Genomic DNA, 12,031 nt, shown 5'->3' with positions numbered 1-12,031 from the left:
GTCATATCCAAGACATTTTTTACTGCAAATTTGTCGTTCCAGTGGCATTAGTGGTGAGGAGCCTTTGGTGACATACTTACTTTTCTTTTCAATGACAAATATATAATATGTGATGTGTGATGTGTTGGTGTCCCTCCTTATGGGAGAAGGGCTGAAAGCCAACTGAGAGCTGGCTAAGGGCCGGCCAATTCCTACATCTATTCATAACATAATACAATGTAACAAATATCCTCATTTTATAGTTCTGCATTTTCAGAGGAAACAAACCTCGAACCTGTATTGTCTGTTGCCATAAGGGTGTCTTACTTAAAACAATGCCCAAGATGAGGGCATGATTGCACTCATCTCATCTTAGATCAACACCAATGACAACCTTGATTAGTGCAAATACATAGGAACAGTAAGTGGAATACCTTTTTATTAGTGCAAATCAAATAAAGATATTGAGAACTAACTAGCTCTGAATCAAAAACATATACCGTCAAACTATAGAAGGGCCACATAAAGCTGTCTTTTACCATAAAAATGCAATTGTAAGCAAAATATCCAAGTCAATTCAGGCCTATAGAGTAGTGTTAGTGAGCACATCTCTATTCTATGCAGCAAAACTTGAAGAGGCAGATCTCAATTTTAGAATTTGATAGGTTGATTGACAAGATAACAAAATTTTAAAACATACCAATCTACAACCATCAGACCAATGATAATATTGGTGGATATGCCCCTTCTTTATATTTTCCCCTACTCTATCTTCTTCTCATGCCACGCCCTCTTCCCCTAAATCCACCACGACCTCTCCCAGCCATGGCATTCGCAGCATTTTGCCCTTGTGCACTCTCAGCCTGCATACACAAGCAATAAAGAAAACCTCATTAGACTACAGTTATTTCTCAATTCATATCAGCATATTATCATATATAGGAATATACAATGACTTACTTTTGGATTTCGGATTGTCTCATCGACACTGAGAATCAAGCAGGCAGCTTCAGTTGCAGCATTTATAGCATTTAGCTGCAAATAGATCAATAAGTAATGGATAAATCCAAACTCTCGAGGGAAAAAATGTTGATGCACAAAGTTAACTCAACTCACCTTTACAACAGCAGGCTCCCACACGAAATTGCTGAAAGTGTCAATAATTCCTCCACTATTGATATCCACTCCGAAGACAGCACCTTCTCCTAAACCACCAAAGCAAATACCATTAGCCACAACGAATAAACAAACAGCTAAATGCCACTTGATGAGGCAGGAAGGAAGTTCTGCAAACCTGACGAGATGGCATGTTTTTGCCTCAGCTTATTCAACACATCAGTAGCATCAAATCCAGCATTATCACAAAGCTGACGAGGAATCACTTCCAAAGCCTTTGCATAAGAGTTAATAAATAGTTGAGATTTCCCAGCAATTGTACGTGCATGTTGTCTCAAATACCTGCTAAGCTCCATCTGAAAGGAAGAGGCCATAAATAACAATGTCTGGCTATATAAAATACTTATAAACTCTAGTAGAATATCTAAAAGCCAAAAGCAAATCTTACATCTATAGCTCCACCACCCGCAACAACTGCAGAGTTCTTCATTGCTCTCCTAACAATCATAATGGCATCATGAAGACTTCGCTCTGCCTCTTCAATGAACTAAGAAATCATTGTTTTGATCATTAACAAAATTTGCAAACTATAACCCACAAGAAAAGATTGCTTCTGATACCTCACCTGATCTGCTCCACCACGCAAAACAATGGTAGCAGTTTCCCCAGATGGACAACCATTAAAGATATTAAAACGTTCATTTCCCACCTGCTTCTCCTCAAAAACTTCACATTGACCAAGAACCTGCCTCACATTAACACAACCGGTTACCAAGGGATTAAAAAATTTGTAGCTATCACACAGCAAGAATAAACCAGTGCCTCACCTCAGGAACAATGTTGTTAACACTTGTTTGCACTGAGCCTCCAGTTGCACTGGCTACTCTCTGAAGATCTTCTTCAGGAACACGGCCAGCACAAAACACATCTCGATCTGCAAAATACTGGAAAACAGGTACATGTTAGTGCTCTAGAATAACATAATGTACCATCTACATATCCAAAATTTGGGGATCATCATAGATGGGAAATTATTGTAGATTTTTCCATAGTCTTCAGCACAGCTCAGCTGAGACAAATATATTAGAATATTTTTCCAGCTTGGCAATTCCCCATCACTCAATTCAAACATATAAATCCTTTTCTCTGATACAGCTACATATATTCATTTCAAAACAATTCATATGAAATAATACACTTCTAGAGCAGCTACTTATAATTAGCCACATTGCAAAAACAGAAAGGAAAACAGCATCATTAAGAAAAATATATACTACTTGCAGTTCTGCGGCATTTTCTAACATACCTGTGTACCTAAGTCCCCAATTGCAAGTCTGGATAAAACAATCTTTGCTCCACTCTTAACACATTTGTCCAGCTTGTCATAAATAATGTTCCATTCAGCATCTACAATTGATTGATACTGTGCAGGGTCTGATAACCTGGAAATGTATGCATCCTCCAAATTCAGAAAACACAAAAGCCCATATCCAGTATGATTATATACCTGATCAAATCAGATGTATACAGAAATACGTTTTCCAAAAGGAAAAAACTGAATCAATGAAGGGGAGATAAATAAGTCAGAGTCAAACAACTAGAAAACTAAATACCACATAGAACTAATGATGATGGCATGATATTGCCTCAAAAACATTCAAAATAAAGCCAACAACTATAGTATGTCTATGACCAATGATTCATGTTACTCATAAACAAGCTTGACAAGCTCGTACTGTGGCATGCCCATACCTGACATGAATCATGAAAGCTTCAATTGACACCGAACTCACCTAACTTCTGCATTTTCTTTTTCTGACTTTAGCTCTAGCTCAACATTCAGAAGTAATATTTTTGGGTTGGAAAATTGTTTCCTTTGTTGTTCAAAACCAGCATAAGAAAAGGTCTTCTTGAAAGCAACGCCTTTCACCAAGAACGAGTCACGCATGGTTCCTCCTGGAACCTGGAAATCCAGAATTTTCATCAGTAATGTTATTTTAGGAGACTTACATAATTCACATTTATGCATGTTAGTGATCAGCAAAGCGACGAGGAATGTGAGTACATCATCCCAGCTTCGTATGCTACCTTTTTTATTCCAATCATATTCAAGCGGTCATCCTCCCCGAGTGAAGTAACTGCATCAACCACCATCTTAGCAAAAAATTCCTTTTCTCCCCCTATCAATTTTGAAGAGAGTGTGGTTGCTGCACATTTTTCCAGTAGAGATTTCTTTTCATCCAAGCTTTTCCTTTCAATGCTGACAGAAAGTTCCTTTATCTTAGCAAGAGCCTGCATTACATACAATGAAGAAAGGAAAAGCATGACCTCTTTTAAAGTCTTACAGGAATGACAGTTGCACAACTAGAGAGTTTAACATGTATGATCATCTACAAACATTATAAGCTATTGTACACATGTCTGCATTGCAGCTTCATCAAAGAACAATATTTATGGATGATATACAAACCAGATTACACGCTGTTCGGAAACTCCTGATCAGAGTTTGTGAGTGAACACCCTCCTCAATAAAGGGCTTCGCTTCTTTTAGAAATTCACCTGCCAAGAGGACTACTGTGGTAGTGCCATCCCCTACCTGCAAGATGAAGAGAAGGATAAACCTCAGTTATGCATAGTGATAACAATTTTGATATCACTGATGAATAGAAATTACAAATCCCTCTATTAGTATTTCTATCCAGAATATCAGATCAGTTCAAATGAAGGATTGACAATGAATCCTAGACAAAAATGCCCTCCAGATTACTTCAGGCCCCTCCCTTCTTCAACTGCTAGTAAATGACGTGTACTTTATCTGTAAAGTAAATATCGAGGAGTCATATTTATGGGCCCTGATACTACCAATGTTTTTAGCAACCCTTAGAAGCTAATGCCTTCATTGCTTCAGGGAAGCAAAATCATTGGATTACCTTCATCAAGCAACTCCAATGAACTAAGCTTACAAACTCGACATTGCATGAGATCCTTATATTATTGTCTTAACACCAATCTTCATTTTGCACACTGGTTTGTGGCATTTCCAGATTCCAATACTCTCTCTCGATTCATTCAATCAAATATTTTTAGTTTCCTTGCCTAAACACAAAGACTAGCCTAATTCTGGCTCAATTTATACTCTTAGGAAGATTTCGGTGAATCAGTATTTCTCAATTTGTTTCAGTAATCTTGTGAGACTGCTGCACAAATGAATAATACGTGTGAACAGTATTTCTCAATTTATCGCTCAAAAAACGTTTTCGATCATCCAGGGTACTCTTTGTCAACTTGCATTAATTATACCTAAATCATTACACGAATAGCATATCTGTATACAAAAGACTAGAATAGGTCCTACGTCTTTTTCAATTTATCTCTTTCAACATGTAAGAGCAGCTAAGGTTATACCTCTGAATCTTGGGATTTTGCAATATCCACAAGGATTTTAGCTGCAGGATGGACAATGTCAAGGAGCTTCATTATGGTGGCACCATCATTGGAGATGGTTGTGGATTTCTCATCGTGGATGAGTTTGTCCATCCCCCGAGGCCCAAGAGTAGTGCGGACAGTGTCCACCACAGCAGTGCATGCATTGATGTTGCTTATCAGTTGCGCTTTTCCTTGTGATGTGTCAGTTCCCTCCTTCAGCAAAATAATCTGAGGTTGCTGCAAGAAAACAAAACAAAACAAAGATTCCCAGGAAAGGTAAGACAAACATCAAGAAGAGTGATGACATGTTAGATTGAAGAACTTATAAAATGTATGAACTTGTGAAGAAGCAAAAAACTGAACTCCCAAAAATGTAAAACAAAAATCAAGAAAGTAACAGGAAACCCAGAGCAAGACTTTGAAGAGTATCTTAGAATAATCTGAATCTGCAGGATAAATGAACAAGAAACAGGATATGAATGTTCGAACAAAGAAGAAAAAAAACAAGATCTCCAGAAGAGCAAGACATTCATTGAAAAGACGGTGATTGAAAGTTGCACCAAATGCATTACAAAATAAATAGCCTGCAGTGGCTTTAGAGAAGCTAAAAACTAAATTTACGGTGTGGCCAAAGAAAACAATGAAAAGCTAGATTAAGAACACTAGGAAAATGATTGAAGGTTGCTGCAACGAAGCAACAAATTAATTCATTAACTAAGACAATCCATAATGCCAAAGAAAACCATTAAGGAGTATTGATGGAATGTCCGCACATCAAATTCACACATGTCATCTGAAGTTGTTTATGAATAAGAATAAAAATGGGACCTTTCCAGAAACCGGGAAAAAACTAACGTGAAGTTGTTGCGAAAAAGCAAAAACAAACATAAGTTGCAGCAAAGGCGACACAAATTTCGATATACACGGCTATGGAAAAGCTCTTGCAGAGAAGAGAAACACTCGCAATGATCTAGGGTTTAACTATAATGAAGAATGCCAGAAATCCTAGAATAACTACATGAAAAGAGAAAGAAAAGGCAAATATGAAGAAGAAGTGAGTGCTCGCCAGCAAATGGCTATGACTGCAGAAGATAAAGAGAATGAATTACGGAAGAAATGGAAGGAACTCGGGTGGATTAGAAAGAAGAAGACGCGACGGAGGAAGATGGATTGGTTTACCATCATCATCGCGGCTATGTCCGAAGAGAGAAAACAAAACAAAGAAGCAGGGAAAATGAAACAAGCAAACAAACAACGGATGGATGGATGGAAGAAATGGAGGACAAAAAAGAAGAAGAGGAATGAATGGCGGAAGGCGTAGAAATGAAAACTGACAAAAGGCTGAGAAAGAAGGAAGGAAGAAGAGGACAGAGAGAGAGAGAGAGAGAGAGAAGGCGGAGTACTTACCAGCATGGAAGACATGTGTGCAGAGAGCGACGCAGGAGGAGAAGACAAGCAGAAACCCTAAAAATGCTTCGAGCGAACGACGCAGGCGGAGCAGCAGGAGTTCTTCTTTTCTTTCTTGGGAGGGAGAAGGAGAGAGAGAGAGAGAGAGAGAGTGTGTGTGTATTTTTTTTCCTTTTGTTTTTGTTTTTCTTTCTGTTTTGTTGGCGCTCTCTTTTCTTCTTCTTCTTCTTCTTCTTCTGCTTCTTCTTCTCTCTCTTTTTCTTCTTTTTTCTTCTCTTTCTCTTTGAGATGATGATGGATGCATGCGTAGTATGAAACATTCGTGCATTCGCATTCTTCTGTCATTCGCGTACGAAAACACTCTCCACGTATGGTAAAATACCATACTTTTGCACTCATTACTTATTATAAGGCAACTTTTTTTTAGGGTAAGAAAGTTAAGGTAAGTTAAGGTAAAAAGTGTTTTAAAACAGAAAGCACACGAATGTTTTGGTTACATACGCATTCGTTTACATACGTGTGGCACGAATGTTTGGTCTAACGAACACGAATATTACGTACTATGCATGATCATGCATGCATGCATACATACATATGATGATGAGTCTCATTGTGTTTTAGTGTGTTTCTTTCTTGAGGCTTCTTCTGCCTCTCTCTCCTTGATTCCAAACTTCCGACCCAATAACAAGAACTACACTTTGTTTCTTTTGAATCAATGCTTCGTTCCTGCCAACCCGCTCGCCAAATCTCGCTCTTAACATTCTTTGCCTCCATCTCTTTCTCGTACATAGTACATTCAAACTGCCAAACATGGGGTGGGCGCCATTGCTTCGAGCCTCTTGATTGTATATAGGGTAAGAAGCTCTTCCCACATCGTGTCATCATTCCACGGGTATTGTCATCCAAGAGACAAATTGTCCATTCTTCATGCCTCGCCCGGTCTTGACCATACATCCCGTTTCGCCAACTTACAAACCTATTTGTTGTCAAGATATGAGTAGTTTTGTCAACCCACGAGGCACAAGGGCAACATGCATGGCCAATCACTTGACTTCCCATTGAAGATCCGTCCTTGCCCCCTTAAGGTCAAGAGATTGACACGACGTACTGGGAGCCACGGGGCTTATGGGATTGCCACGAAGTAGGGGGAACCAATGACATTTGATACTCTATAATTCTTTTTTCGAGACAGAGATCCAAGAGTGAAGTAGTAAATCGTCAAGAGAAAATCGAGCTTTTGCATATCCATGATCCATCATATCATTAGCTAGCTTATGGGTTGTGTGTGTTGTCCTTTTGTCGTTTCTCTCTGAATTTGTACCCCTTGTAGAGACAATGACTACGAGGTAATTTTTAATTGCTCTACCCAAATGTTGTATTTAACCATAGTGTGCTTAGGAGCTTCAAGAACCTCTTAAGCAACGTTGTAAGTGAAGAGACCATGCTCACATGTCTTCTCAAAGTTGTGCTTGTATTTCAACAAGCCTCCTCTACAAAAGACACTAACTTGCTTTTTTGTATGGAGTTGTGTTATCTCTGAGAATTAGTGTATTAATGTCACTATACCACATGTGAATGTCGTAATAACATTTGTTTTGCTCTTTATATCATGCACAAATCGCTCAATATAATGCACTTGTCAATGTACAATGATATTGAAGTAGATGGCACTTGGTTTGGTTAACAGACTAAACATTGAAAGAATACTTTTAACTAAGGCTTCTGTACATGTATATGACAAAACAAATTCCCTCCTTTGTTGGTTAAATCGCGTGATTGTTTATCGATGGTCAACAATTTCCATTTTCCACATTGACTTTAATTATCTACACATTCATCAAATGTTTGTTACGAGGTCTTCACTACGTATAAGTCATCTCACCTAGTTCGAACAATGGATATCATGTTTGCTTCAACTTTGACATAGCAAAGCCATTTGGCATTGTTTAATGTTTTATTGTGATAAAATTCTAATATGTTGTCTGTGTTGAGTATAGTCCATAATCTACGAATGCACGCGAACTAATTAAAGCCATGCTCTCACTCATCCTCACGTGACTACAACTATGTAAAACCCTAAACGTGGGTCATTAAAGGGGGACTGTTGAGAATCAAGTTCAACTTGGTCTAGTGTGTGTGAACTTACCTTGAGAGTGAATAGACACTCCAACGGTCAAGAGTCACCATTAAGTCACCTCTTTGTATTCTAGCATTTAGTATGAGTCATAGAATCATATTCTATGACACATAACTTATGAGCTTTCACATTCCCCATGCTCCATGAGCCTTGTAGTTAATCAAGAGAGAGGGTGACTATATAAAGCACCCTCCTCCCACCTTGTATTGTGTTGAGTCTTTCTCCTTTGTTAATATACTCTTACCTTGCATATTCTCTGTGTCTTATTCCTTGTCTCTCTCACTCACTCACTCTCTCTCTCATACACACACATAACTCATATCTCTTCCGCTTCACAAGAATGATATATGATTCTTTACATGGTATCAAAGCGATTTGGTAGCTCGATCTAGCCCATTCGCCTCATCGTGATCGTGTGTTGTGCTCCACGCCGACGACCAAGAACCGGCTCATCGCTATCGTAGCTTCGCTACATAGCCCGCATTCGAAGAGAGAATAAGAAGAAGAAGAATCAACATAATGAATACTCAAATGGGGAGTGCTCTCCCTACCGAGAAGTTGGATCGAAACAACTTCGCATCTTGGGAGCACAAGATGCACCAATACCTTGTCGGACAAGGTTATTGGAGCTACATCAAAGGAGCGCATGAAGACCGACCCGTCGAAGCGGCTCCCGGATACGTGACATGGGAGCAAGCCACAAGCCACGTGATGTATTGCTTGGCAACATGTGTTCACGATCACATGCTCAGCTACATTCGCGAAGCCAAGACGCCGAAGGAGGCATGGGAAAATCTATGAAAGATTTTCGCGGGGAACACAACCGCAAAAAGGCTTCAACTCCGCCAAGAGTTGAACAACATTCAACAAAGGGACATGTCCATCACGACATACACCTCGAAGATCAAGGAGCTTTGCGATTCGCTCGGCTCAATAAGCGTAAATATCAATGATGATGAGATGGTTCAAATATGCCTCGGCGGCCTCGCACCACGATTCGGCGCAATGCGAACCGCCGTACTAGCACGGGAGAAATCTCCCTCCTTCTTCGAGCTCCAATCAATGCTATTGGTCGAAGAAAACCACGTGCGTACAAGGAGCAATGAGTTAGAAGGCCACATGCTCTACATGCACTCGAACGGAGGAAGAGGACGTAGACAAGCGAGAGGCCGATTCGGCCAAGGACAAGGCGGACGAGGTTCGACTTACAACAACAACTCCCAATTTCGGCCACAAAACGGAAGCCAACGAGGAATCTTTGCAGGAAGGGGGAGCTTCCACTTCGGCCCGAGCCGTCAAAACGCAACCAAATGCGGATATTGCGGAAAGCTCGGCCACCACAAAGAAGAGTGCCGAAAGCAGATGCGTGAATCGGCTTCCACAAGCCGACAACTCACGAATTACGCGCACAATTCCGACTACGAAGAGTATAGCGGAATGTATGGGCATAACTCTGACTACGAAGATCGTGGCGGAATGTATGCACACAACTCCGATCGTGGCGGAATGTATGGGCACAACTCTGACTACGAAGATCGTAGCGGAATGTATGCACACAACTCCGACCGTGGCGGACTGTTCATGATGAAACATAGAGCAAATTGTATGTCAGCCGCTACCTCAACTAGTGCCTCCAGTCCGGAAGACGTATGGTTCGTCGATTCTGGTGCCTCGAACCATATGACATCGCATCAAGAATGGTTCTGAGAACTTCGAGAGTCGGACCGACCCGGCTATGTTGAAACCGGGGATGACACTACGCACCCGATTCGGCACATCGGCAATGTTCCATTCAAAAAACAAGGTAAGCAAAATTACATTAAAAATGTCTTGCATGTACCGACCATTACGAAGCATTTGGTCTCTGTCGGCCAAATTGTAGAGCAAGGGATGCAAGTTCGATTTAATCAAGGCGGTTGCTTCATCGAAAAAGAGGGCCGACTCATCGCACACAGATGAAGAGAGGGCTGAATGTTCGTTCTCGACTCACACGAGATGAAATCGGCCATGTTCGCAAAGGGCATAAAAGCCGACTCCGACATAGAGTTATGGCACAAGCGAATCAGCCACATCAATCTCAACAAACTCAAAGCAATGAAATCGAAAGGAGTCATCATCGAACTCCCGACATTCAAAGAGAAGGAGATTGAAGGTGTATGCGAAGCGTGCCAATTCGGCAAGCAACACCGACACCCATTCTCGAAAGAGCGGAACGTGAGCAAAGGTCTACTTGACGTAGTCCATTTCGACGTATGGGGACCGACGCAGACAACTACATTCGGCGGATGTCGCTATTACATGCTCTTCATCAACGACTTTTCCAGGCACACTTGGATCTACCGAATGCGGCAAAAGAGCGAAGTGTTCAGACACTTCCAACCATTCAAGAATGAAGTCGAGAAAGCCACGGGTCAACATGTACGTTGTCTTCGATTGGATGGCGGCAAGGAGTACTTCTCGGACGATTTCCCGGCATATCTCCGAAAGGAAGGAATTCGGCGAGAATTCACTTGCCGACACACTCCGCAACAAAACGGAGTAGCCAAGCGCAAAAATCGGCACATCCTCGAAGTAGCGCGGGCCATGATGAACGAGAAGCATATGCCCAAGTCATATTGGGCCAAAGCTGCAAACACGGCCGTCTACCTAATGAACCGGTGCACAACATCTAACATCCACGAGGTCACTCCGCACGAAAAATACTTCGAAAAGAAGCCGGACTTATCGCACACCCGGATATTCGGCGCGATAGCGTACGTGCACATCCCCGACGAGAAGCGTCAAAAGCTTGACCCGAAGTCAGAGAAATGTATCCTCGTAGGATACTCACTGGAGCAAAAGGGGTACAAGTGCTACAACCCTTCAACTCGTAAATCTCGAGTAAGTCGAGACGTAGTTTTTGACGAGTTCGCATCCTGGTACACACCAGAGACAACTCTGACTCCGACTTCGCTCGACCCGGAATCCGCCGACCAAGAGATAGAGGATTAAGATCGCCTTACGCACATGTTCGAAGAAAGTCCGATCACGACTCGACTGAGCGGACCACAAGAGCCTTTGAGCGATCAAAGCACATCACGACCTAGCCCGAAGATGGACAAAGGCAAGGCGAAAATGTCGGAATACGAAGACGATGAGTCGACTCCCTCACTCGACAGTGAGTTCGGCAGCTTCGATGTTCCAATCGAAGCTAAGAAAGCCCTCATCTCTGCAAATGAAAAGCTCCGTCGCTCCACCCGTGAAAAGAATCTGGTCAGCTGATTCGGCTACAATGACTACATGGCATATCACTATGCCTTTATGATGAAGGTGACGACAGTATGCGAGCCGGAAACATTCTCCGAAGCAGCCAAGGATTCGCGATGGATTGAAGCCATGAACGAGGAGATGCATGCACTACGCAAGAACGAGACGTGGGATCTCGTTCCCACCTCACCACACAAAAAGGCGATCGGATGTAGATGGATTTACAAAGTGAAGTACAACGCTGACGGTTCCGTCAACCGCTACAAAGCGTGACTCGTAGCGAAAGGTTACGCCCAAACTCACGGAGTTGACTACAAGGAAACCTTTGCCCCGGTGGCAATGATGACGACGGTGCGGACCGTAATTGTGCTTGCTGCGGCGAAAGGGTGGCACCTCCATCAAATGGACGTCAAGAACGCCTTTCTACAAGGTGAATTAGAAGAGGAGGTGTACATGATACAACCACCCAGCTTCAACTCAAGCACCCATCTGAAAGCTGTATGCCGACTCAAGAAGCCCCTCTTCGGCCTCAAGCAAGCACCACGTGCTTGGCATTCAAAGATAATGCACTATCTTCATCAAATCAGCTTCCGTATGTCAAAATAGGACAACTCCCTCTACATACGAAGCGATTCCGCAAGTCCTATCGTCATCATCTTATATGTGGATGACCTAGTCATTGGAGGTGAGCATCTCGTCGAAATCAATAAAGTCAAATCC

At 41.8% G+C, this 12,031-nt stretch overlaps 1 protein-coding gene across 1 annotated transcript; it reads right to left on the bottom strand.

Annotated features, from left to right (window-relative positions):
• Positions 1 to 496: 496 nt before the first annotated feature.
• On the bottom strand, positions 497 to 6,059 carry LOC147860771 (T-complex protein 1 subunit eta). Its single transcript, XM_087323791.1, has 13 exons — positions 5,929 to 6,059; positions 4,501 to 4,758; positions 3,566 to 3,691; positions 3,184 to 3,387; positions 2,889 to 3,058; positions 2,402 to 2,537; positions 1,923 to 2,039; positions 1,721 to 1,840; positions 1,544 to 1,642; positions 1,274 to 1,451; positions 1,096 to 1,184; positions 940 to 1,014; positions 497 to 842 (listed from the first exon to the last, which is right to left on the bottom strand). Exons 1-13 carry the CDS (start codon positions 5,941 to 5,943, stop codon positions 747 to 749), a joined length of 1,683 nt encoding a protein of 560 aa, XP_087179917.1. The 5' UTR covers positions 5,944 to 6,059; the 3' UTR covers positions 497 to 746.
• Between the last annotated feature and the right edge of the window lie 5,972 nt (positions 6,060 to 12,031).

Source organism: Azolla caroliniana, unplaced genomic scaffold (genome assembly GCF_043228905.1).
Source record: "Azolla caroliniana isolate FFs.n. ecotype wild unplaced genomic scaffold, voAzoCaro1.0.p SCAF_8, whole genome shotgun sequence".
Lineage (NCBI taxonomy): Eukaryota > Viridiplantae > Streptophyta > Polypodiopsida > Salviniales > Salviniaceae > Azolla > Azolla caroliniana.
This window is presented reverse-complemented; position numbering and strand designations above follow the sequence as displayed.